Raw genomic sequence first — 27,464 nt, 5'->3', positions numbered from 1 at the left:
ATAAAAAGGCCCAAACATCACAACTACAAAATAGATGCATACAAGGCAAGTATTAGTGTTTAACAGGTGGAAGGGAGGACTAAACAAGGCCCTACATCGTATGCCATAAGGAGCCACCCTGCATGTAGGGATGCCAAGAGAGGAACAGGATAGAGGAGAACTAGGAATATGTAGAACCCCAAAGCTCCTAGGAGGCCCAAAGTGTACAAACAATGTTACTATAGTGCTCGATTACATTAAAGCTATCCGTAATCACTAGGTGGATATGGGGAATGTCGAGGAAGAGTTGCAAAAGGACCTTAAAAGCTTTGCTAACAGGTGCAAGTCCTCCTTGCAAGGAGAGGGTATGAAAATTCTCAAAGCAGCTGCAACCTCTAGTATGGGCTGCCTCAAGAAGTGCTATGCTTCTTATTCTATTGCTAGAGTATAGCTATACTTCATGGCAAAGGTGCCAACTAAATGGGAGTTTGAGAGATGGTTTGCAATGCCTTTTGAGTCTCAATATCTCTACAATAGTACCAATTTGTAGGCAAGGGATTTTTCTTTGCTCTCCTAGGTTTAGAACTTGAAAGGGAACTACTTTTGCACAGTGTGCTTGTATACAAAAGGGATCTAGTTTATTCTATCCCGTGGATGGCTTTCTTTGCTCCAAAAGTCACTCTTAGGCATGAATGCACGATCTGGGTCTCTTTCTCAGGTTTTCCCGACTTGTTGGATGATGAGCTTGCCACCATTATAATGTCACGACCGAGTGTTGTATGTACATAAAGGTGACTCAAGGATTATTCAATCAAAGAAATGGGCTTGCATGCTTTGGGACCGTCGATAGACCCCGCCAAATGTGTTGGAAATGTTTGATGCTAGTGACATTGAGATTATCACTAAGGTATGTTTCTCAATTTTCCATCATAGTTGTTATGTCTACAAGGAGCTTAGGCATTTTGCTCGAGATTGCCCAAAGAAGTGCAATGAAGAAGGCAAAGTGGGGGAGGAGGCCGCCACATGCCTCTAGTGTCACAGTTTCCTTAGCTGGTGACATTAAATGCGGCAGAGAAGGATTCTATAAGGGAAAAAAACTTATTAGGAATATTGTGCCATGTTATTATGAATACAAGGAAAAAAAAACCTCAATTGTGATTGATACATTAGGAAAAAAACTTATGTATGGAATATTGTATAAGCATGTACATTATGCCACAATTCATTCACCTCTAGTCAACAATTTTATATCGAGGTTCCTCTTGTTGATTTTAAGGCTAAGATCCATTTTTTATTTTTTCTAGTGGAAGGATGCTTCTATAGGCTAGCAAACCAATAAGTATGCCTTCTTACGAAGTGTGTATGGCGATTCTCTAAGTGTAATTTACCATAGATCCACTCATAATGTGGAAAGACCTCTTCTTTCTTTAATTGATCAAGCTTAGTGTTCAATGGTTGAAGTGGAATCGCACACACTTCTACTTGAAAGGCCTTTTAAAAATTTGAAATTTGGATCTTATATGATGCCAAGCTCCACACCAAGTTACGATGCTCCATGTGTTGGAGAAGGAAATGAAAAGATGGAACAACACACACACACACACACACACACAGTCTCTCTCTCTCTCTCTCCACACATTGTGTATACCTTTCCTTGCCGTTTGCTACTAGCTTTTTGCAATCTTGTGCTCTATATCTCTTTCTATATATATGTGGATGCTTGCATGCATCTTTTCACATTGTGTATACCTTTCCTTAACATTTGCTACTAGCTTTTTGCAATCTTGTGTTCTATATCTCTTTCTATGTATGTGTGCATGCATGCATGTGTCTTTTTGTTTAGAGAGAGAGAGAGAGAGAGAGAGAGAGAGTACACAATAAGTTTTTATGGGTGCTTCGCAACCCTTATTAACAAACAACACACCCTTATCACATGCTTTCACACAAACAACACACCCCATGGTTTCATACAAACAACACACCCCTATCCCCCTTTCATTTGGAGTCTCTTGTGAACCCAACCTAAGCTCCTTTAAGTTGATCTTGTCCAAACATTTTCTAAAAGGAGGGAGGGCCCTTTGTGATTTCATCACATTGCTACATTGTTTTGCAGTTGCTTTGTTGTAGGTGATGATCTTCTTCATTTAACCTCCTATTTCAAGCCGGTTATACACCAAATGGCATACATCCACTTTGCAAGTATTAACCAATCAAAATACTTCTTTAAGGGTTAGGCAATTTGCAATCCTTTACATACTAGAGAGGACATGACGTGCTATTTACTTGTTAAACATGTGAGCTCCCCATGCCTACTTTTGGATGGGGTGTCTCCTTTGCCCGGTTTGTAAAGTGATGGACAAAGGTATACTTTCTGTATTTGCAACCAAGCAAAAAAATTATAAATATAATATTTTTTACTTTTTTGTACAATGTGTCTTTTTGCTATGGAAAGGCTTTGTGCCCATGTCTGCGCCCAGTTTCAAAAATTGCGCGCCCACACTCTGGGCAGGGGTTGGGCGTCCGCCATTTGGTGCGTGTAACCAGCCTGAGTACGATCGACGTTTCTCGCGCTTCGTTCGCAGCTCGTATGGAGCTTATGGACACAGTCACGAGGACGAGCATGGACGAAGAAGTGGAGGACGTTTGCCTCGACGCGTCATTCTTCGTCGATGAAAGGCAAGTGATTTTGAACCACACACAGACGCGTGTTACTCGTTCATGTAAGCAGTATTCAGGCTTGATGAACTTGCGGCCAGCTTAGATTCAAGGGAATTATCTTGTCTAACCACACAATCCTTTGCATTCTTTGTCAAAAATGCATAGTTTTGCTCTCTAGAGGTAGTATCTCTAGGAGAATTCCGTCTTCTTTTACTGTGGCATTCACTGATCTATTCTTCAACAGTAAGAACATGTCAATTCCTTGTGACAGTTTGGCGCATGAGATCCATGCTTTCCATAATGTCTTCACAGGCCTCGATAGGGCAAATACTTTAACACAAAATGTCGTGTCATACTTTTGACATTCACATGCGTTTAGGAGTAGTGTTTGGCTCCTCTTTTGTAAACTTTCATGGTACGACACAGTCTAGAGAAGCGTTTGGTCCTAAACTTTTACACTAGCTGTTTGGTAGTTGTAGATTATGTCGTATTATGGATGTAAATTTTTAGCATTCCTAAGGATGTCATGCAAATGAAGGCATTGGTCGAGAGCTATATTTCAGCAAGCGAGTTTTTTAAATCTTTAATAAATTTCTCACAACTACACCTAGAAACGATTGCTCCATCCTAACAAAATTTTGAAATGTTGAATGTTCCAGCTACGTAATCAGGTCCTTTTGCTATGGTGACCATACTATAGATATTTTTTGTCTTCAATCTTCTTCAAGTAAGTTGAGGTTTTTTATATCGCACAATTTTTTCATTAAGTTTCACACATGTTAGCTGTCTTTTCTGTTTGAGAGAGAGAGAGAGAGAGAGAGAGAGAGAGAGAGAGAGAGAGGATGCTTCCAAAGGACTGGGCCTTTGGAAAGCCCAAGCTGCCAGATTTTGTGCAGCCACATATGAAAATAGTTTTCCACTTTTTACATTATTGGGACTATTGGCACATATGAACTACCTGGAATGCATCCAGTTTTGATTTTGCTTCTAGATTGTATAGCCATATTGCCCATCTGAGAGGTCCTCTTCATTGGCAGCTTGATATCATTCGGCTAGTCGATCTTCTTCCTAGATATGGATTGCTTTCTTGGCATATTGCGGTTTCCTTTGTCTCCTTGTTAGCCATATAGACTCTTTGTAATTGCCCTCCTCATACACATGAATTTTCTGGTAATTAATGTAATTACCCTTCACACACACACACACACACACACACACACACACGTCCCCATGCGTCCCCACATGCACACATAGAATTCTAGTATTATGAAAAAAAAGAGAGCATTCTAGTATATTACTGATTGTGCATGATAAAATTTAACTTGTGTTGATTAAGAGAGATATGTTTGGCCAATTTCTTGTGGTTTAGATTATGTATGATAGTGAAACCTTGTGGTTGGTTGGTGTTTATTTGCCAAAATGGTGCTTTTCATTGTCATGAATTATGGTGGCAGCAGCCGGCTACAATCATATCTTTCACTTGGAAGGCTGGGCCTTCTAATGGGAGATTTTGACACGCTGTGGATCCCTCACTCCACCTTTCGACATGGTTTGATGGATGTGTCTAAGAGTCATTATTGGAATGCTTTTGCATCAATGGGTTTGAAGCAGGACTTTTGGTCTTCGTTGTCTCCATTAGATCATGGTTATACTTGGAATACAATGAACTTAATGACTCTGGTATCTCAATAGAGCCTTGTACTTGTCCAAAGTTCCATCAACTTTCATTTTTGTGTGGAAAGTCTACTTAGTTTCAATGACCTTCTTGTGGTCCAGATGATCCACTAAAGTCTAGAATTTATGCAGGTCAATGCTCTTAAGCTCCTTTTCCTTGGCTTCTCACCATTGGGAATGTTGTAGAGTCTTTTGCCAACCGTTTGGCTCAAAACGTGCTATATAGTTTGCCATAAAAAAAGTTGCAAATGACGCATTGGGTGCAAGTCTAGTAGATCTTCCAGGTTCCTTTGAGATGGAATATGGTGGAAGGATCCCCAAATCTTGCATGGTTAGCCAGTATGAGTGAGGTAACAAGTCCGTAGGAGGAGGCTTGGAAATTGAAGTCTTTGTAGGTGGGTTAGGAGTGGGTAGTAGATAAGGCTCAGATGGTACTATCTCAGGTAATGTAGGTAGAGAAATTGGCTGAGAAGTTGGCGCAAGGGGCTGTACGATATCCGTCTCATAAAAGAAGGTATCTCTTCTTGTGATGACTTGGTTTATTTTGGGCTTTAGTCTCAAAGAGTAGCCTACAAAAATCAAGAGCTTTGGTCAAGGTACGATCATTCCTATCTTATCATCAGTGATATATGTGTGTGTGTATACAACTTTCGAAAACTTTTGAGGTGGGAGATGTCAGGCTAAGAGCCAAAAGATGCCTCATAGGGGGTCTTCTGAGTGACTATCATAGTTTGGCACTACTTGAGGATGTGCATCGAAGTGTTAATAGCCTTAGTCCATGGGTGCTTAGGGAGCTTTGTTGTGAATAGTGTAGAGCGTGCCATGTCCATCACTATCTTGTTCCTATACGACTCCTTTTTGGGAAGGGGAGAGTTGGTAGAGGTGAGCTAATGTTGAAGGCCATGCTCATGTAAGGACTTAGAAAACTCATTGAAGACGAACTCACCACTACTATGACTCCTTGTTTTACCTACACACCTCTTTGATTTTGCACAAGACGCACCCAAGTGGATAATATGCAAAGGCGTTAGATTTATGCTTTAAAATGTAGACCCACACATATCTTAAAAAGTCATTCACAACAAGAAAGTAATAGAATGTGCCGTTAATGGCGATGGTTGATGTCGGCGCACAAATGTCAACATGAATTGACTTGAGATGCCCCTTAGATCTATGAGTGGACTATTGAGGAAATAGTGTGTGGTGCTGTTTCGCTAGCTGACAAGCTTTATAGATGTCCTTGGGCAGTTCAAGCATGGAAGGCCCTTAGCCATCTAATGATGTGACAACTCATAAAGATAGTCATATCCAAGGTGTTTGAAGTGGAAATGCCAAAGTCGCTCATATTCGTAGGCTCTCTAGTAGTGGCTAGGGCATGAACTCAATGGAACTCAAAGCCCTTGGATGTCGGATGGGAGAGAAAGCTTGTCAACATACTAGATTGTATCTCACTTAAGCAATCACTAAACTGGTTTGGGCATCATGGACCTTGATTATGGTCCCCATAAAGAAAACAACTTGCCACAATCAACAAAGTTGCTGGAGTAATAAAAGGTTCACCCTAAGCTGGGGGAAATAGTAAACATTGTCTAATGAAGTGAGATTGGGGCATGTGTTAGTATCAAGCTTGATGCGACTGAGACCATGGACCTTGGTTGAGGAGTTATTCCTATATTGGACATTCTTAGTTGTTGGGGCTTGGGAGATAAAGATGCCCTGAAGTGGGGTCATGTGATGTGTGACTCCATTGTTCACAATCCAAGCAATCCAAGAGCCACTCGAGCATGTAGGGTGAGCATGTGCAGTCGCCTTGTTAAGGGGCAACTTGCCTATGTGGCCCAAACTTTCAACCTTGGGTGTCTCTACAGAGACGAGGTGGGCATGAGGATTGAAGTCCATTGATGGTAGGCCAATCAAATATGTCCTTCAGAGAGTTGAGAATGGTGTTGACTGTGTTGGTTGACCGGTGACATTGTGATTTCGAGATCCCCATTGCCCTTGCTCTGTTGGTAGCCACTACCATAATGTAGTCGTTGACACTCTAAATCATAAAAGGTAGGCATATGCTAGTAGTCATGTGTGTCTTGCATAGTCATGTCCACTTGTGCTTGAGTTTGAGTCAGGCAAGGACATTGGGAGCTTTGACATTTTGTGTGTTAGTCATGTCATGTGTTTTGACGGAGGAGGCAACTTTGTTTAGAGCATGCATTTCTTTTTCAGTTGGTTTTAGGTGTGTTCACACTGGCTTAGTTATTTTCCAGCTGTTCACATTGGCAAATAGGGCGATCATCTCAAAGCATTTTCTTCAATATTTTATGTAGTTGGCTAGATTTTTGGCACTCCTACACAGTAGTTGGCCAATTTATTGCATGATATAGCTGTCCCTTTGAGCTGGCTGATCATTTTGCTTTTAGGTTTCAACACACTCAAACATTCACAAACTCTTATCCGTCTTCTTGTGCTGCCTTTTGTTATCAGCTTGATCCGGTGCCCTCGTTGACTCCTTGGGTTATGTGAAGGGATTGATCAGTCCACCTTAAACTTTGCTTTCATTCAGTGTTCATTGCAGATTTTCTTCTTTCTTTTGGTCTCTCTTCCCTTCTCTCTCCTTGTTTGTGTTTCTCTTCTATTGCACATTCTCACATGGTATTAGAGGGAAAATAAGGACTCCAAGATTCTATGAAGAGAAAACCACAATCAACTCGCCGTCGTGAGGAGATTTGTCATGAAGGACATAGATTTGTTGCCTTATTCGAGCCTTCTACAAAGCATGCGGGGCAACTATAACTTCCTTTTGTAGGTGTAGCTGATTTCTCCTCCGTTCGGGCAGGTTGACACTAAAACAAAGCATATTCTTGTGTGTTTGGAGGTTCTTTTGAAGAGTTATGTATGCCACCAGTTTAATGCTTTTGATGACAGATGAGGAGACCATTTAATTTTCCTCCAGTAGGTGGTCCCATTGGTCGGATTGTCGCGAAGAGTGACATAGATCAATGTTCACAACCATATTCTCGTTGAAATAGAACAAGAAGATCGGAGCACTCTTCCTCCCCCCTGCTTCTCTACATGTTTCTCGCAAGTCTTCTACTACAGGTCATTGCGTAGTCTTGATGGCACCTTTTGTGTAGGTGCTCGTGTTTCCTTCTCCCCCCAAAAAATATGGACTTGATGGTGCAAACTACTCCCTTTGGTCCTACAAAGGGGAGCGCTGTCGCAGCGCGTAGGGTTGAAGGTCACCATAGGGGTTTGGCAAGAAAACTGGACAAGATAGATGGAGATGTGTCTTCAAGAGATAAGTAGATTACAATGAATGTTTGAAGGTTCAAGAGGTACTTCACGGTCAATCACAGGCGTTTGAGAGAGAAGAATGTATGGGGATTCAAGAGCTTAGACTCCGGAGATGGGAGAGATAAGAGAAGGGTTGAAGGTTTCAAGTCAAGTTCTTGAAGATGTTAATAGAGCTTCCAACTGCATGTTCTTAGCAAAGATCACAAGAGTATTATCTCATAAGTTCTAACTCAAATCAAGCTTGCTTTCTTGACTGTAAGAGCAATCACAAATTATAAAATCAAGTACAATATGCTCTCATGTATCATAAATAACTTTGCATCCCATCATTCATACATGATGTCATAGTATAAATCAACTTTGCATGATTACATTCAATGTAGACTGTTAGGGACAAAAGCTTGTGAGTCAATTACAAGTCTTGTAGGGCAAAGAGACTTGCTTCAAGAGAGCTTCAAATTGAGTTCCTGATAAGGATAAGTTATCACAACCAAGAAATAAGAGAAAAAGCTCCTCTTAATTTAACTCAAAGAAACTATGAAATGATCTACAAACATTGCCCTGCCATAGGGGCACATAACACTTGCATATTTTGACAAGATGTCTTCTGTAGAGTAAGAAATGAATTAAAAGAACAATGTTGTAGCTAATTCTCTGAATATGGCTGAAGATATCAGCCCCAAATTAGCCCAAATATCTTCCGGAATTCACTTCTGATGATAGCATAAAATTCCCCTAACATGGTGTTGGTGCATTTGTCATCGAGAGTCCACCACGGGGGTAAGAGATAGCAGGGTCAAGGTAGATTCAAAAAGAGGAGTAGACGGAAGAGAAGGGGTTCGAAGAAATTGAAGATGAAACTTGCTTCAAGAGAGCTTCAAATTGAGTTCTTTCCTCTATGCTGCTCAGATCGCCAATCTGATGCTTCCATTGGCTTTGAAAGGGGGGTAAAATACCAGCACACCTGGCCAGAACCCTGCTAGATCACTCCTTTTTCATCTCCCACTTCGGAGTGCTGTTCACTACTTGAAAACAACGATTGCGCGTCGCGTGATTTTGCTAATCTTTCTTTTTACATAAAATCCTCTTAAAATAGCTGAAAGTTACATGTTTTCTTTAATATGTTATCCTGATCTAGAAGTTGTCTATAGTTTTATGGATTTTTACAAGAAATAATATCTAAAATATCAAAAATTGGCTAAAACTTGTCTAAAATTCTAATATTTTTGAACCATGGACACTAATACTAATATCTATAGTGGCATTGGCTCTCTAAATCAATAAGAAAGCCACACTCTAGATTTTTTTTACACGGTGTGTGCGTAGCGGCACGATAGCGTATCCTTGATACCTTCAACTTGTGGGAGTTTGTTACTATTCCAATCCCTCATCCGGCCGGAGGATCCTTGCATTGGTTCTACGATGGACCGAGCAACCCTTTGGAATTGGCTCAACTTTAGAGCACAATCTTTTCTCTTTACAAGTTTATAGGATTGTGTTCTTGTGCATGTGTACCGATTTCGGACAGTTGCAGAGGTGTAGACAAAGCTATCTTCTCTCTATCATTAGAAGGCCTTTGTCCATTGTATCATCATAGAGAAGAAACTCAGGATGCTTTTTGTTATCGATTTTCCTTCTGTGTAGGATCATATCAAGAACATGCTGGACATGTAGGATGAGCTTGCATCCCTTGCCAGGATGATCTCATTGGAGGGCATGGCAATGATTCTCCTTACTTAGTTGTCATCTCCAACTTACTAGCTTGCTTACCTCCAAGACTCCGGAGACTATTCTATGGGGAGCGTGAGCTTGGTTTGTTTTGGAGCACATAGAATGACTCAAGGAGATTGATGCCAATGCGTCCAATCTTACCAAAGCTTTTACTGTAGGTTTAGGAGGTAACAAGGACAAAAAGACCAAGAACAAGAAGAAGCATGTTAAATATCTAGAGTCTTCTTTCGGTTTTGGCATCAATTCAAAGAAGCCCAAATGCCCAGATTATGAGAAGAGCACTCATCCTGAAGAGAAGTATTGGAAGAAATACCCTCACCTTTGTTTAGGAGCAATAGATGGAGCTAAATCATTTGAGCCTTTCTCTACCTCTTCTCTAGTTGTTACTTATGAGTCCATGTTCCTTCATATTCATGTGATGGAGGAGCCTTCTTCATTGGTTATTTTGTCTTTAGAGAGGCCTTGGGCCTTGGCTTATTGATAGTGGTGTTTTGAGTCATATGACTTCTTGGAGGAGATTTGTTGCATCATCTTTGTGGTATAACATGTTTGGGTATCAATGAGGTTACGACTCTCAAATGTGAAAGATCATGCATCGTGATAAATGGCAGTATCTAAAACATAATCACTCGCATCCGTATGAATTTCAAAAGGTTTATTTGGATTGATAATTTGTAACATTGGTGCAATGGTGACTAGCCGTTTTAATGTTTTGAAAACATCGATCGAGCTCACTAGTCCAAACAACTGGTGGACTAACGTGCCAAGGGTTTAGCAATATGAGTATAGTTCTTTATGAACTCTTGAAAAAACCCAGTAAAACCTTAAAAATATTTTAATTCCCTTATAGTTCTTGGAATAGGCTAATCAAGGATTAGAATCTTTTTAGGATCAATTTAGAGATGTAAGACGATGCGGAAATGTTTCGTATACTCCTTTGATAGCTTACTATAAATAAGAATGTTGTCGAGAAAAACGACTATTCACTTTTCGAGAGACAGATGAAATAAATCCTTTATTATCTACTGGAAAGTTGTAGGAGGATGGGCTAATCCAAAAGGTAGTACAAAAAATTGATAATGTCCATATGACATTTGACACAGTTTTTGGGAATCCTTCGAAGCTATCCGTATCTGATGGTAAATGGATCTAAGATCGATTTAGTGAAATGTGGTACACCACAAAGTCAATCTATAAGGTCATCCATTCCACGTAACGGATACTTATTCTTGATGGTTACCTTATTGAGGCCCTTGTAGTCATCGAAGAAGTGCATCGTGCTATCCTTCTTTTTAATGAGAAGGACAGACACGCCCCATAGGGACTTACTTGAGTCAATAAATCCCTTAGCCAAATAGTCTTGAAGTTGCCTAGTTATCTCATTTTCCTCTCTAGGGCTAAACCTATAAGGTTGTCAAGCGACGGGATGGCTATTGGGTAATGTCTCAATTGTATGGTCTAACTCAAAGGTTCCACGGGATGGTGGAAGTCTGCTAGGTAGTTCGGGTAAAAAGACATCAGCATATTCATGTAATATTGGATTTAAATACTCACTTACATTTGAAATCATATTAAGATTATTAGAAAAGAAAATTGAATTACATTGTAAATCAGATGATTGAACTTTTTCAACAAAACAAATATAAGTAGTAACATTTGGATCAGAAAACCATTCACTATATTCCAATGCTGAGATTATATGTACATTATTCTTTGTGATCCTGGAGCATAAACAACCCTTGATCACATGGAAATGACCATCAAGCTAAAAAAAAGGTACATGATTTTTATATTCAATATACAAAGATGAATATTTATTAAAAAACCATGGCGTGCCAAGAATGACATTGATAAGGCCAAGGCTCATAAGTCGAAAGTGCATAAGTTTATTGTACTATTGTATCGATAGAAGATCCAAATCCGGTACCACTTGATCGTAATGATTCACAATAGAGCCCTCTACATATTGGATATTATACATTTAGTTAGTGGGTATTGTGTGGAGTTGTACTCTTTGCACCAACTGAGAAGAAATAAAATTATTAGTAGAGCCATTAACAAATAAAATTGTAACTTCTTGGTCATTTATACGCTTAGTCATCTTTAAAAGGTCATGCGGGCCAAATATAATTTTATTAATGAAACTACTTTTACAAATACTAGCATTAACAAAACAATCTTCAAATAAAACTTTAGAAGATATACATGGAGCTTTAAGAGTATTTATTGAAGCCTTAGGAGTAGACTTTGGCTTTCTATCTTGGGGACACTCTCAATTGTTGCAAAAGCGACTCGTCTTATGGCAAGCGAAGTAGTAGCCCTTTCAGCGATCCTCTTTGCGAGTGGCCTTATACTTACCATTCTTCTTTTTATGTAACTCCGAAGACGACTGATGAGTTGTTGTTGGGGTAGATGACTTCTTTGACTTAAAGATAAAAATCAATAGGGAACCTCCCACCCCCCGGTTCGACTATTGCTTCTACTCGTAGCCAAAGCATTATCAAAATTCTTTGCATACTTATAGACATCCTCAAGCGAGTGAAGCGGATTGTGGAGCATCTCATTCTGGTAGTTTGGTGGCAATTCAAAAAGGTATCGCATGTAGAGTAGTGCTTGAGGCTCATCCAAGGCCTTTGTTTTATACAAGAGATCTTTAAACTCTTGTGAATATGCATCCATGCTGTTTTTGCCCATATCTAGCTCAATTAAATTTAAAAAATTCTCAATGTGATCATCAATCATGAAATGTTTTCGAAAAATGGATTGAATATCAGTCCATGTTACCGGCTTGGGGTGTAGCCTTGCCACCAAGCATACACCTTTCCCTGTAACATGATTTATATTTGCTTGATACTTTGAATATCATCGAACTAATACAAATCAAAATATGGCATCCATTTGGCGAGACATGAATCAATGTTCGTCTCCTCACATTCTTTCTTCTCCACTTTAAAGGGATCATGTTGGAATTGAAGAGGCAATGTTCTCGTGGTTGCGGGCATAAATGGAAAATGGGAAGAGTGCAGCTCGGCCAACTGTTGTTACATGTCCTTGATTGAGCTTGGAGAATTGCCATAAGCGATGAATCTGCATTAAATTTGAAAGAAGAAGATGCTTCGGGATGCTAACTGTGTGTGTTTTTGGGTTCAAACGTGCATTCTCCATGTGTTGAGGTTCGGTAGGAATAGGTGCATTAAAAGGAGAGAGATACACCGTGGGAAGCCATGATGGTAAGAGAGAATGTATAAGGCGAGAGAAAATAAAAAGATTGAAAGAGCGTGCGAGAGTATGTGCTGATCAGAATTGAAAGAGATATAGGACACAATTGAATAAAGGATTGCAAATAGATTGCATTTAATCGAACTTGCACAAAAGCATCACAGCCGAATATGCGTAAATGGTCATATGAGGCCGATTTGCTAGACCAAGCCTCCTCGGGGATGCCATTATTTAAGGAGCTGTTTGGAGAGCGGTTGCAAATGTGAACCGTGGTTTTGAGTGCCTCTCCCTTAAATTCATGAGGGAGATTAGCAGTGGACAACATACACTGCACTCTTTCACATAAAGTCCTATTGTATCTTTCAGCCACCCCATTTGAAGAAGGGTTGTAAGGGGTTGTAAGCTCCCTCTTAATTCCATGCAAGTCACAAAAAGACTTGAATTCAGTAGATGTGAACTCACCCCCATTATCAATTCTCAAGCATTTGAGCTTTCTACTTATTTGAGTGGTCACGAAAGTACGAAAAGTTTTAAAAATAGCAAACACTTCACTTTTCTTTTTCAACAAGTATATCGAAATCTTTTTGGAATAGTCATCAATAAAGGAGATAAAATATGCAGCACCACCCAACGATTTCACGGGCATACTACATATATCAGAATGCACTAAGTTCAAGACATCAGACTTACGAGAGAGACACCAGAGTAAAAGGAAATTTTTATTTGCTTTCCAAACTGACACTCATTACAAAAGTAAAGTTTAGAGCCTTTTTCATCAACCCTCTTTAGAGAGGTAAGGACATCAAGTCCTTTTTGGCTCATATGGCCTAATCTCTTATGCCATAACTCCAAGTGAATGCCAATTTCAGGAATTGCAAGAAACTTGCCATTCAAAGCTTTACAGTGTAAGCAATACAAAGTGCTATTTTTGATTCCTTTTGCAATCAGTATGGAACCCTTTTTCACTTTCCACAAACCACCACCAAACAATGTAGTGTAACCATGTAAGTCAAGTTGACCAACAGATAGTAAACTCTTTTTAATGCCAGGCACATATTTGACATCTTTCAACACAGGCTATTGCCCATTGTCTAAAGATAAGTGTATAGTGCCAATCCCATCAATGTTGCAAGCATGGTTATTTCCAAGACACACCCTTCCATAACTGTGCGGATTGGATATAGCAAAACACTCCAAGCAAGGAGTTATATGGAAAGAGGCACCAAAGTCTACAATCCAAGTCTGAGTGACACCATTATCAACTGACAAAAGTACATCAATCACATCAGCCTTGGTAATCAGAATATCTTGCATGTGACATATAAGGGCATCATAATCAATTGTACATAATACATCAGTCTTTGTATTCGAAAGCTCCTCTATGACCGCGCTAGAGGCCACATTGGCCTTTTCCTTGCCTTTGGTTGCCTCAGATGCATTTGCCTTATCCTCCTTTTTATCTCGTGTATTTTTCTTTCTCTCTTGTTCCTTCTTGTAATACGTGTAATCAAGTTTCCTGTGGCCCTTATTCACACACACACACACACACACACACACACACACACATATATATGAAAGTGCAATAAGGCTGTCATAACTTTGTTGACAGCACTTACATTGTGTGTGCTCTTCTCTTCCACGTCTCTCTCATCCCTTTCAATTGGTATCAGAGCTAGTCCTTCGCAAGTGCTTCCCGGCCTTCCTCGGCATCTACACAAGGTATGAGAACTTGCTTCTCACTCAGTTCTCAGCCATTCTTTGACATGAACAACAGGGTTTCATGAAGAGGCAGCCTTAGCTTCCATCATTGAAGCTTGTTCTCTTCACCTCTTGCTTGGACTTGTCCTAGGCTTGTGTAGGCCTTCATTGGGCTCTTGCTTATCCCCTACCCACCCTGATTTGGCCCCTCAAGTACAGCAGCATGCTCACGTTTTATTTGCACCTATTTACAAAAATAACTCAAAAATCACTCTTTTTGTCATATCTCAGGTATTCGGAATCCGATTCAGGCAAGGTAAGAGTCTAAGTTGGGGTTTTGGTACGCTCCGGACGCGATGGTGTTATCGAATTTGCCAAATTCTGATGACAGAATATTCTGCAACAGATTTCAGGTCTAAGACAGTATGTATTTGTATGTCTATGGCTTATGTGATGTTGCTATTGATGTCTATTGATACTGGATCACTTGTGGATGTTATGCCTCTTATGTGAGACGCATTTGGAGCTGATTTAGCTTAGTCATTGACTGTTTTGAACAGTCCCAGATTTGTCCAAAACAGGGCAGCCACCTGTTACTTCAATTTTATGCTTACAGGTCTTGGCATTTGATGCCCGATTATGCCCAGTTGGTGCCTATACATACGGGAATGTATGCCTATGGTTTGTCTATGGATTTGAGTTTGGATTGAGCACTGATTTGCTCAGTTTACAAAGGTTATATGCTGCTGGAAACTTCAGGGCTGAAGCTATTTATGTTACAGTTGGGTTATGCCTATTGGTCATGGGGCGCTCTCGGCTACTCGGTATGATGTCATGATGTATTTGGACTATGCCACATGTCTTGTTTATGCTCCGGAATGCTTTTGAGCTGAGATTAGAGCTTGATTTGGGTTTGACTGTCACTTTTTGCAGCTGGCATTTCATCTATGATATGGTTTATGCCTAGGCTACCCAATACGGGTTATGATGTCTTGGTGAATGCTTTATGCTTTGGCTGTGGATGGCAGTTGTTTGAGCTCGTCTCGACATTCATTTGAGTATTCCCTTGAGCAGTTGGACATTGACTTGGCTTTTTCCGTTACGGCCTTGGATGCTATATGGGATTTGATGCTCTGATTATGGATCTTGGCTATTACTTGGATGCACTTATAGGTATTGAGCAGTGAACTGCTCCCTTGTTTTGGCAGTTGCCTATTGAATTGTGATTGTTCATTTGCATTTGATATACGGGATACTTATTGATCAGTGGACTTGGATAGTGCTTGGGATTTACAGTTATGGCTGTCCTGCTTCTCTGTCATATGGCATCTATGCTATTTGGACTGCTATTGCCCGTGTATGTCAGGGAGCAATTGATCTTTATGGCCACCCATGTATGCACATGGTCTACTGTTGTATACTTTACAGGGCCACTTATTTGGATGTTGTTGTATAGATGTTTGGGCTTCACCTGGAGCTTGACTCTTGCAGGATGCTTTGCCACTTGTCGGTCTTTACTTGACTTGGATGTTCCTTGGTGGTGTGATGTACTGCAGAGCTATGCGTATGCATATGGTTATGGGCTGATTTCATGGCTGAATATCATATGCTCTTATGACAAATGTCTTATGCTTTATTGTACTGTGGTTGGTTATGTCATGCAGTTGGCTACGACTCTTCTTCATATGGAAGCTTTTGCATCCTTGATTGATGCCTTTATGTCCTCCCATCCATTGAGGTTTCATAAGCATTTGCAGCATGCTTCTACCACTGATGTACTAGTAGATGATTGTCTTTATGAGCAAGTTCGCTATGTTGGTACAACCCTCGACTGCTTGAGCTCCGTGGATGCTATGGATAGCCCTATTCATGATAACTTGGATTCCTTATCGTCTTCTATTGGTTCTTCTACTTCAGATGTTGTTTGCTTCCATTGTGGGAAGCTTGGGCATGTTCAAAGAAAATGCTTTAGATGGATTAGAGAGCAGTAGAGACAGAGACGGACTCAACATGAGCAGAGAGTCAGAGATACAGCAGATGTAGCAGGTGATACCACTCTTACTAGTGGTGAGGTAGATGTTACCCATCATGATGTAGTTGAGCTTGTACTCCTGTCATCTAGTTTCCCTACAACGTTCTTGCTTAGTGATACGGCCTATGTCTCAGATTGGCTATTGGATTCTATGGCATCTTGTCATGTTACTTCACATAGAGCATGGTTCTCTACTTACAGGGAGTTTTATGGATGCATTTCTTTGGGCCTTGAGTAAACTTATGCTATTCTTGGTATAGGGGACATACATCTAGCTTTGCCTAATGGGACTTCTCTTATGCTTAGGGATGTTTTACATGTTCCTATACTTAGTAAGAGCTTGATTTCTATCAGTCAGTTGCATAATGCAAGATATACTAATTCTCTTCAAGATAGGTCATGGAAGGTTTGTCGTGGTTGCTTGGTTTTGGCGAGAGATTCTAGAGTTGGTTCTCATTACCTAGTGCATGTCTCTCATATGGGAGATTCTATGGTTGTAGTTATTCGGATACCACATGCATTGTTATGGCATTATTGTCTAGGCCATATGCACCATAGAGAGATGGAGATCTTGTCTCGTTCAAACTCATTGCTGCCTCCTATGTCACTTACAGATCTTGATGCTTGCCTTGATTGTACTCTTGGTCCTTGCAAAGCCCCCTTGGCTTATGGCTATCGTACGAGGCATGCTCCTCTAGATCTTGTCCATTGTGCAGTATATGGACCTATGCCTTCCCAGTCACTTGGTGGAGCGTCGTATTTTGTGATCTTAATGGATCATGCTACCCACCGTGTTTGGGTTGACTCTTTGGTACGGATTGAGGATGCCGTAACTATGCTTGACAAGTTTATGGATTTTGTTGGTTTGCTACTAGGTGCTTGCAGATGGATTATGAGAGCTATGCTATCTCTCCCAGCTTACGGATCTCTTGTCAGCAGTATGGCATTAATTTCTTATGCCCCTGGTATTATGGGATTGCTCATGGCATGTGCCTGACCTTACAGACGAAGGTTACTGCTATGCTTACCACAACTAGATTGTCTTATGGCTTTTGGGCTGAGGCTCTTATGACGGCAATCTATTTGGTTAACAAGACGCCATGCTTGACCTTGGATGGTATTACACCCCATGAGGCATGGAGTGGCATGTAGCTCTCCTATGATTACTTGAGGATATTTGGCTGCAAGGCCACTGTCAGTATGCTGCATGAGCCTATGTCACGCAGATGTCTTCTCCTTGGTTATGGAGATGGTGACTTTACGGCTTACAGGTTTTGGGATTTGGATGCCCAGCAGGTTCTACGCAGCCGTCATGCTGTCTTTTATGAGACACAGACACCTCTCAGGCTTCTTGATGTGCTTTCAGTGCACTTTATGGCTGATTCTACAGCCGTATGTTAGTCTTCCGCTTCGCTTAGGCCGCATATTGTCTTGAGACCCCATCTGACTTGTGTTCGGGATGCTGACTCTCTTTCAATGATTGACTCTGGAGAGTCTCGATGCTCTCCACTGTCTTGTATGCGCCACGCTGATGCTATGCGCTACTCTGATGATGATGATGCACAGCCTTACACTCATGAGTTGTGTTGGATTGCTCCGTTGTATGGAGTTGAGGGATCACTTGCCTCCTCGATGTCTTGGACTCGGAGATTCTTGATACTTATTGGACAACTCGCTTTTGATTGGGCATTGGGTGAGATGTCATGATTCTTCACATTGTCTCTTTTGTTTTGTTTTGTTTTGTTTTTTCACTCCTTGGCCCATTGGCCTTTTAGTGGGAGGGTGTTGGGGTAAAAGGCCCTTGGGCTTGCCCGTGTACAGTGACCGCCCATATTTTTTATTCATATATATATATGAAAGTGCAATAAGGCTGTCATAACATTGTTGACAGCACCTACATTGTGTGTGCTCTTCTCTCCTGCGTCTCCTATATCCCTTTCACACTAGACATACGTCTAATTTTTTCATTCAAAATTGAACCCCTCACCCCATCATATGAGAGATTGGGGTTATTGCTGAGAGAAACCACCAAGGTCTCCCAAGAGTTAGGTAGTGTCATGATCAAAAGATCGCCCTCAACTTATCATCAAAATCCAAATTTGCATCCTTGAGCCGATTTAAAATGCTTGCAAATGCACTCAAGTGCTTAGTTGTAGGCTTTGACTCATCCAGTCACATATTCACCAACTTGCGCATTAAATGCACCTGATTAATAGGTGTGGTGATCTCATAGGTAGTTTTCAGCTTCTCCCATATCATATAACTTGTACCTAAACCCTTAATGTCAGTCAAGATGCCATTAGTGACACCATCTTAATGTAAGCCATAATCTTCTTATTTACTCTGGCCCAATTGCATTAGACATTAGTGTGGGTTTATCTTCTTGCAAAGCATCCTCATAATCCTTTAGGAACAATATGCCGTGCATACGGCCTTTCCAAAGTTTAAAGTTCGATTTAAGCCCTTAATTTCTGAGCTCAAATTTGCACAAATCTGAGATTTGCGCCTCTAGTGCGCGAACCCGGTTAAAGGGAGAAATTTCAAAGGAGATTTTGAAGAAAAAAAAGATTTTTGATTTAAAAAAACGTAGTGATGGGGATTCATTGATCCGTCAGGCAGGTCGCGTGATAGGACACCCGTTGGTGCCGGTCAGCTGCCGATCGCCTCCGTTGCCTGGTCCGCGTTGCCCGCTCCGTCGCTCTCATGTTGTGCCATGTCGCCTGTTATAGGCAGCCACTCGTCAACTGGTCCATGCTTGGCAGTTATCTGCCTTGTCACGCGACTGCCTTGTTGCCTGACTATTGCCACGACTGCTGTTGCCTTTCGTCTAATTGCTCCTTGTAGTGAGTCTGTTGATTGCGACTTGATTGTTGCCTGACTGTTGCCCACTACTCGTCTCCTGTTGATGGTCTCGAGAAGCACGTGAAACCTTATGCTCTGATACTAGTTGTTGAGGCTCAACTGGATGCAGTAGTTTGAGGAGTGAGAGTGACGGCTGGAGAGACTCAAAGAGGGAGAGTGAAAGTATGATTAGATTTGAGTGTACCAACAATGTGTTGGTACACAAAGAATAAAATGTATTTATACTCAGGCACGTAAGGGTGCATTCACATGTACAGCTAAATAATGAGCGTGTACTATACACAAAGGTCAAACGGGCCTTTATCCCAACAACAGATCACCAGAGACTGAGAAATTTCAGATTTCTTGCAACAGAAATCAAGGTTTAGTAGCAGCCTGGGGAAGTGTTTCAAAAATTGGAAGCTCCAAGACTTGGATTCAACAGGGTTGAAGTTGTTTTTAGCCTATTTAAGTGGAGGGACCATCATTGAATTTGGGGCATTTTCCATCTCTATCAAAGCAGGCGAAAGCCAATTGATTGCCAGAATCAAGGGGCAAATCAGATTGAAGATTTGCCAGTTATTTTGGATAGCAAGGGGAGTTGGAATACCGAAAGGGGATTGGGAGAATCCCATTGTACATCAACTTCTTATAGTTAAATAAATACTGAAAGGAGTGCCAGTTTTGGGGCCAACAGGGTGTCCAATGTCCAAGATTATATGGTAAAGTGTGCATTTCAGTTTTGTGAATTTGTTAATGGCTGTAAATAGTGCTTAATCAGATTATTTACCACCCTATCTGAGGAGGAAAACTGGTTACATGGTTCCATTGTTGGGATACCACTCGATCCCTTGATTTGGTGGGCCCGAGGCACTTGATTGCAAGCCAAAGCTTTGTGCTAGTGCTAATTTTTAGTCTCAGCTGAGAAATTACAGCAATATGTCTTCATACAGTGAGATGGACTCAAGCAGTGATGATGCCTCTCAGTATGAACATTCACATGGGAATGAAGGAAATGCAATGCCTGACCTTGGACAAGGCTCAAACCATGGACAACAAGCTGAAAATGTTGCTGTTGGGCAAGATGCATGGCCTTCAGGGCATAAGGAGGCTGATGACCATCAAAGTGAAGAGAAATTTGATGACTAGTTCAAGAATCGGATGAGGGCAATAGCAAATCTCTTTGCTGAATTGGCAAAGGATCCTCAATTTACTTGATTTTTGAATGCTCCAAAGAAGGACAGCAAAGGCAAGAAGAAGATGTCTTCTATACCTTCGGGACAGCAAGATGCACCGAAGATAATACCAAACCTTTCATTTGAAGCTCCCAAAGATGCTAATGAAATAACACAGTTGGTACCTACGGCGCAAGAAATGCAAATGCAAGGCCATCATGGAAGTGCCAATCCAATGGATTTTGGACAGGCGGGCATGCATGCTATGATGGGGCAGCCAAGATATTTGGTGGAAACACAAATTTTCATGCTATGGTTAGACAAGGACCACATATAGGAATGTATGGTACAAATCCCTGTGGTATGCAACAACCAATGCATGGTGTGCAAGGCCCAATGTATTCGGGTATGGCTGAAAATATGCAAAACCCTATGTATGGCAGCATTGGCTTGATACTTGGGACACAAAGTAGCATATTTGGTATTGCATTTGCACCCCCGAATGCTTATGGGGCTCAAGGAATGAATGTTGGCGATGCAAATGCTCTGTTTGGCGTTGGTTTTGATGTAAATTCAGCAAATACATTCTTTTTGCAGCAGCCAGTGTATGACAATTTGACACCCAAAGGGGCAGCAAAAGACTATGATGAGGGTGGAAAAGTAGTGAAGTTTGAATTCTTCAATGGTATACAAGATAGGTTGAAAGCTTTGACTTTTATTCAACAGTTTGATGTAGCCTATTTAGGGGGGAACTTCATGGAGTCCTCGAAGATTCGAAAGGCAGCCACTTTCTTGAAAGGGAATGCGTTACAGTGGTGGTCCACTCTTTTGATGCAAGGTAGAGCACCGTCAACGTGGGTACAATTCAAGCAAATGTTTCATTGAATTGGTTGACAAGTACCTTTGAGGTGGACATCATGACAGCTTGGAATAAGTTGGATGCTAAGGAATGTAAGAATTTGGAGCAATATAATAGGAAGTTTTGGGATGCATTGCTGTCTATTACTTCTTATCGCCCCATACCCCTTCATAAGCAAGTGGAAAAATATGTTTGTGGATTGCCCAAAGGAATCATGGATTTTTGCATTAAATCCACCGTATCTAGCACGTCTCAGCTCATAGAGACTGTTGCTACAGCCAATGCTTTGTTGTGTGGGAAGGATTCGGGCTTCCTAGAGAGTGGGGAGAAGCGGAATAAAAAGTTGTTTAAGGTTGAGAAAAGGGGTAGATCTGAAAATCAGCCTGAAAAGAGGCCACAATTATAAAGAAAGGGCTCAAAAACATTGGCACACCATAGGGAATTGATGGTTGCAAATAAAAGTTTTATTTGTGAACAGGAGGGTTACATTGCAAGGGGCTGTCCCAATAGGCAGCAAGTTGGAAAATCAGAAAATCAGGGAGATTTTAAAGGAAAGAAGCCTAAAACATTAGTGGGATTGGTGCCGATGTTGTTATAATTGGCCTAATGATGATGCTACTGAGTTGTGCAGAGCATGGGGCAAAATTAGGGATCAGCATGCACTAATTTTCTTTGATAATGGTGCACGAGCCAACTTTATCTCTGTTGACATGGCCACCTGCCTAGGCATAAGAGAGGATGAGATGGAACCCATGGGAGGAGTCGGAATGGAATGTAAAGGCCATGCAGTGTCTGTCACACCGCTCATTGGAAAGCTTCGGTTGCATATATAAGGATATGTGGATAGTGAAGAGTTCTTCATTTCTCCACTTGAGGGTTGTGATGTATTGCATGGTATGCCATGGTGTTACTGTATGCATGCAATGATTGATTCTTGTGCAAAAAAGCTCACTATTCAGCATAAGGGAAAGCTAATCTCACTTGATGTAAAGTTGAAAGGTGAATCTATCTCCATTTTATCTGTACTTGCCATTTTTAAAGTAATGAAAAATCATCTTTTAGCGTATTTGGTTTTTACTAAGGATAAAGATGATAGTGAGAATGTTGGGAACATGTCTAAGTTAGAGAAGGATCGCATTTCATTTTTGAAAATGTATGTTGATTGCTTCTCTCAGTCACTTCTAGGGCAGCTACTCTCTTGAAAGGCCAAAAGATCATGGCATAGATCTTATCCTTGGAAGTAGCCCACCTAACAAGCCATTCTACAGAGTCAGTGCAGTCCAACAAGAGAAGATTATGAGTCAGGTAAATGAGGTGTTAGAAAAAGGATTTATTCAGTCCAGCTCATCTCCTTTTTGTTTTCCAGTGCTTTTGGTGCAAAAAAAGGATGGTTCATGGCATATGTGCTTTGATTATTGTGCTTTGAACAAGATTACAATATAGAATTACTTTTCAATTCCTCGGATTGATGATGTTATGGATAGATTGCAAGGGGCAGCCATATTTAGCCGTATAGATTTGAAAAGTGGGTATCATTAGATACACATTAGACCGAAAGATGCGCTTAACACAGCTTTTAGGATATCTTTGGGATTGTATGAGTTTCTTGTTATGCATTTTGAACTTACAAATGGTCTTGCCACTTTTAATCGGATGAGATGGTATTCGCATGGACCCTGTAAAGGTTGAGGCAATACGATCATGGCCACCTTTGAGAAATGTGTTTGAGATCTGCAGCTTCTTGGGTTTATGTTCTTACTACAGGAAGTATGTACGCGGGTTTGCTGAAATTATATCTTCATCGCATGCCTTGTAGAAGAAGGATGTGCCATTTAGATGGAGAGTAGTTGAAATTTCAGCATTTAAAAAGTTCAAGGAAAAGATGACTTCAAATCCTGTGCTTGTATTTCCCGATCTAGGGAAGTCGTTTATAGTTCAATGTGATGCATGTGGTAACAACATTTGGGCTGTTCTTATGCCGGACGGCTAAGTTTTGGCTTATGAGGGTCGAATTCTCCATGGTGCAAAAAAGAATTTGTAGGTCTATGAGAAATAGCTCTTGGTTGTAATTCATGCACTATCTACGTGGAAACATTATTTATTGGGGGTTGATTTTATAGTGCAAACCAACCATCAAACTTTAAGGTACTTTCTGACGCAGACAAAGTTGTCAGAGAAGCATATGAGATGGGCAAATTTTCTCTCTATGTTTCATTTTCAAATTGTACATATTGATGGTAAAAAAAATGTTGTAACTGATATACTACCATGTAAGCCATAAATTTCAGGTGTTAGCATGGTTTATCACACTGAGTTGGATGCCATGAAAGAGTATGCTGCTGTTTTAGACTTTATTAATGTTTACGATTAGCTTTGCAATGGCCAAAGGCATGAACACTTTATGCTAAGAAATGGATTTTTGATGATGCATGGACGACTGTGTCACAAAGCTGTTAAGGCCTAGAGCTATCAATGAAAGTCATGCTTCTCTGTATGTAGGACACAGAGGTATTGATGCTATGGTCAAGGCAGTGGAGCATTTTTTTAATTGGCTAGCTTTGAGGCATGATGTAGAACAGTTTGTTAAGACATGCATCGTATGCCAGAAGGTAAAGCATAATAGGCAAAAGCTGCCGTGTTTGTTGCAGCCCTTGCCTATTCTAGATAGGCCTTGGCAAAGCATTGCAATGGACTTTATTTTTGAGCTTCCTAAGACACCTACAGGGAATGATGGGAAATGGACTATCATTTGGAGGTTTAGCAAATAAGCCCATTTCATTCCGGTGAGGAAGAAAATAAAGACTGATCATATGGCACGATTGTTTTTGTAGTACATCTTTTTGTATCATGGTATGCGAGAGTCGATCATTAGTGATCGAGAATCTCGGATGACTAATTTATTTTGGGATGGGTTGTTTGAGAATATGGGTACCACGCTAAAATTCTCATCATCCTTCCATTCGTAGACAAATGCTCAGTCTGAGGAAGCAAATTCCACAGTGTTAGACCTATGGGCAAAGCTCCATTTGAGGTGGTTAAGGGTGGCAACAAGGTACCACGTATTCTGCAAACCAAGGATAAATTCTTTGAGACTGATCATTATGTGAAAAACTTGGATGTAGCCTATGCAAAGATAAAATATATACTTCAGAGATCACAAGAAAAGCAAACGAGGGCAGCTGATTGCCACAGATGTGCTTTGCACTTTGCAAAGGGTGATTATGTGTTGTTGCATTTTGAAAAGGCAAGGCTGAAAAAGATGAAAGGAAGAGAAATATTGTGTTCGAAGTTGAGTATGAGATACTATGGGCCCTTCCAGGTGTTGAAGAAGATCAGCGATGTGGCATATCGATTGAAATTACCTCCACATTGGCGGATATACAATGCCTCTCATGTCAGTTTGTTGAGGCCTTTTTATGGTGATGTGGCAAAGGATATGTTTGCTGAAATTTAGCTTGAGGTTGAGGAGCTAGATGAGATTTTGGTACTCGAGTAAATTTTGGCACATAAGGGGAAAAATGTCAAAGGTAAAGTTTCCAGGAGATACTTGGTGAAAATTTAAAATTATTCACCAATGGATACCAAATGGATGGAAGAGGATGACTTGGAAAACCATCCTCAGTTGTTGGAGCTTTGCTTAGATTCTTTTTAGTTAGAGGTGACTTTAGTTTGGGCTCTGTCAGGTTCAGCAGAGCAAGGGTGCAGAGTATTGCTTGATGCTCAAGGGGGAGGTAGCACTTTCACTCCTTCATTTATGGACAACTCTTGTATGTAGTGGATCTCGGATGTATTCAGCATGCATCCAAGGTATTGCACTGACAGCATGTTTGCCATGAGGTCACTACTTAGTATACTAGTCACTATGAGATGTATACCGATGAGTATGAGTTTCACCCGTGCACTCGCCCTATACTTTTGTATTAGCTTATGATCAATTTAGCATGAATTTTGTCTCAATTTTGAGACAAATTCTGATAAGTTTCAGCTCAATTTTTGATCAGCTTGAGAATCGTTTATGGTCACTTTTGGGATCAGTTTCTCATCAGCTTTTGCATTAATTGTTAGTCAGTTTTTGCAATGAGTTTGTGATGAGTTTGGAGTCACATTTGCAGTAATTTGTAATCAGTTCTCAGATTAGCAAGTGATCAGTTTATGATTAGATTATGCTTAGTTTTGAATGGTTTACATCTGGTTCCATAGACAACAACATATGTTATGAGGCCTTTGATGTTTTAGCCATGGTTTATGCTTGGTTAAGCTATGCTATGGTTTGGTTATGCCAGATGAGTTAAGCTCATGAAAAATAGACATGCCACATGATAATCTAGCAATATTTTTGAGATTCTTTATGAGCCTTATATTATGTTATGATTGGTTGGTAAGTTTTAGCATGTACTAGGCATATGGAATGGTTGAGTAACATTGCACAATGTTGTGTTAACTATGATGCCTTGTGAAAATTCCAATCCACTATTGATGCATTTCGCAGTGTAATCAAGGACGATTGCATCGATTTTAAGGGGGAGGGCTGTCATGAGGACATGTATTTTTGAAACCTCACTTAACATGTGGATTAATTTTTAATCTTATGGTTAAGTAAATGTTGCATATGTAAGGTGTAAGTAGGGTTAGAGTAAATTTACAAGCTCGGGACTTGAGGAAATCACGAGATGTTAAAGGCAAAAGTTGCTATAAGTTATGCCACATAGATACTTGGTGGTATCTGATGTCAGTTGTTGGCCTAGGTCATTTATTTGGCCATAAGTGTCAGTTGTTGGTAACACTAGGGAAGTGGTAACTAATGGTATCTAACACCAATTTGATGGTCAAAGATGACGTAGAGACACTTCAGAATGGCAGTTACCTAGCCAATTTAATTATTGGTTAGTCAGATTGTTTTTCAAGGCACCAAAATAATTATCAGTATTTAAAGACTGAAAATTAATATTTAATTATGGATAATGTTGGAAAAACCATTTGGGAAGGTTGCCACTTGTTAAAAATGCTCATACAAGATTGAAAAACGTTTATAGAGTTTGGAGAGGGGCATTTTTAGTGTATTCAGTCTACAAGAGAGAGAGAGAAGATGCTGCTAGTCTGATTTGCAGCCAGGGGCAGGAGCAAACCAATCAACAGCAGGTGACAGCATCTATAGGTTGTTGAGACAGGGTAGCAGAAGTAAATGAATGATTTTCTTTAGTTGTTTGCATCTACAGGCTGTTGTGACAGGGCAGTAGCAGTAAATGATTGATTTTCTTTAGTTCTTCGCATCTACAAGCTGTTGAGACAGGGCAATAACAATAAATGACTGATTTTCTTGAGTTTTTCGCAAAGAAAGTCCGAATTTTCTGTCTCCTTAGCATTCTCTCTCATTTTCTAGCCTTTCTATAGCCTTGCTCCAAAGATTACAACATTGAGATCACCAAAGGCTGAGAAATTTCTAATTTCTTTGTTGTAAACCCTAATTTGCAGCAGAAATTATGGTTTAGCAGTAGCCTTGAGAAGCGTGCTAGAAATTGAAAGCTCCAAACTTGGATTCAACAGGGCTGAAGCTGTTTTTAGCTAAGTGGAGGGACTAGCAAATCATTGAATTTGGGGCATTTGCCATCTCCATCAAAGCGGGCGAAGGCCAATTGATTGCCGAATCAAGGGGCAAATCAGATTGAAGACTTGCTGGTCATTTTGGATAGCAAGGGGAGTTGGAATACCGAAAGGGATTGGGAGAATCCCATTGTACATCTTCTTCTTCTTCGATTAAGTTAAATAAATATCAAAAGGGGCTCCAGTTTTGGTGCCAATAGGGTGTCCAATGTCCAAGATTATTTGGTAAAGTGTGCATTTTAGTTTTGTGAATTTGTTAATTGTTGTAAATAGTGCTTAATCTTGTTATTTACCACCCTATTTGAGGAGGAAGGCTGGTTACAAAGGTGATAGAGGATATTCTTTGACGGCCACTGGTACAACGATCCCCCCAATCTTGTGAGTGGATTGTGGACAGTGGTGCTTTTCGCCACATGGCTTCTTCTTCAAATGTGATTGCTGTATGTGTTCGATACATGGGAAAATCATTATAGGTGATAGTTCTTTAGTCTCCATTAAATGCAAGGGTGATATGTAGTTGATTCCGGATGGACAAGGCGGTATCCAGATACATCAGAGGTGCTCTATGTGCCAAGTCTAGGGTATCATCTACTTTTAGTGAGCAAGCATAGTCCCTTAAGGGGGGTTTGTATTTTATGCTAATTGTTGATAATTTTTGTAAAATGACGTGGACGTATTTCTTGGCCTTGAAGTCTGAAGCATTCTCACA

The 27,464-nt window shown here is 40.5% G+C and overlaps 1 protein-coding gene across 1 annotated transcript in view; it reads left to right on the top strand.

The window, feature by feature from the left end:
* The first annotated feature begins 2,450 nt into the window (after nt 1-2,450).
* LOC148019956 (Putative methyltransferase family protein) overlaps nt 2,451-27,464 on the top strand; it is an 81,335-nt gene continuing 56,321 nt past the window's right edge. Inside the window, exons 1-2 of the mRNA XM_087700176.1 lie at nt 2,451-2,655; nt 3,297-3,364. Of these exons, the coding sequence (XP_087556302.1) occupies nt 2,567-2,655; nt 3,297-3,364 (157 nt within the window). The 5' untranslated portion in view covers nt 2,451-2,566. The remainder of the gene's footprint in view (nt 2,656-3,296; nt 3,365-27,464) is intronic.

Source organism: Lygodium microphyllum, chromosome 19 (assembly GCF_053477565.2).
Source record: "Lygodium microphyllum isolate KBCC chromosome 19, Lygodium_microphyllum_v1.1.10, whole genome shotgun sequence".
NCBI lineage: Eukaryota > Viridiplantae > Streptophyta > Polypodiopsida > Schizaeales > Lygodiaceae > Lygodium > Lygodium microphyllum.
The sequence above is the reverse complement of the archived record's forward strand: the minus strand, read 5'-3'. Positions and strand labels throughout refer to the sequence as shown.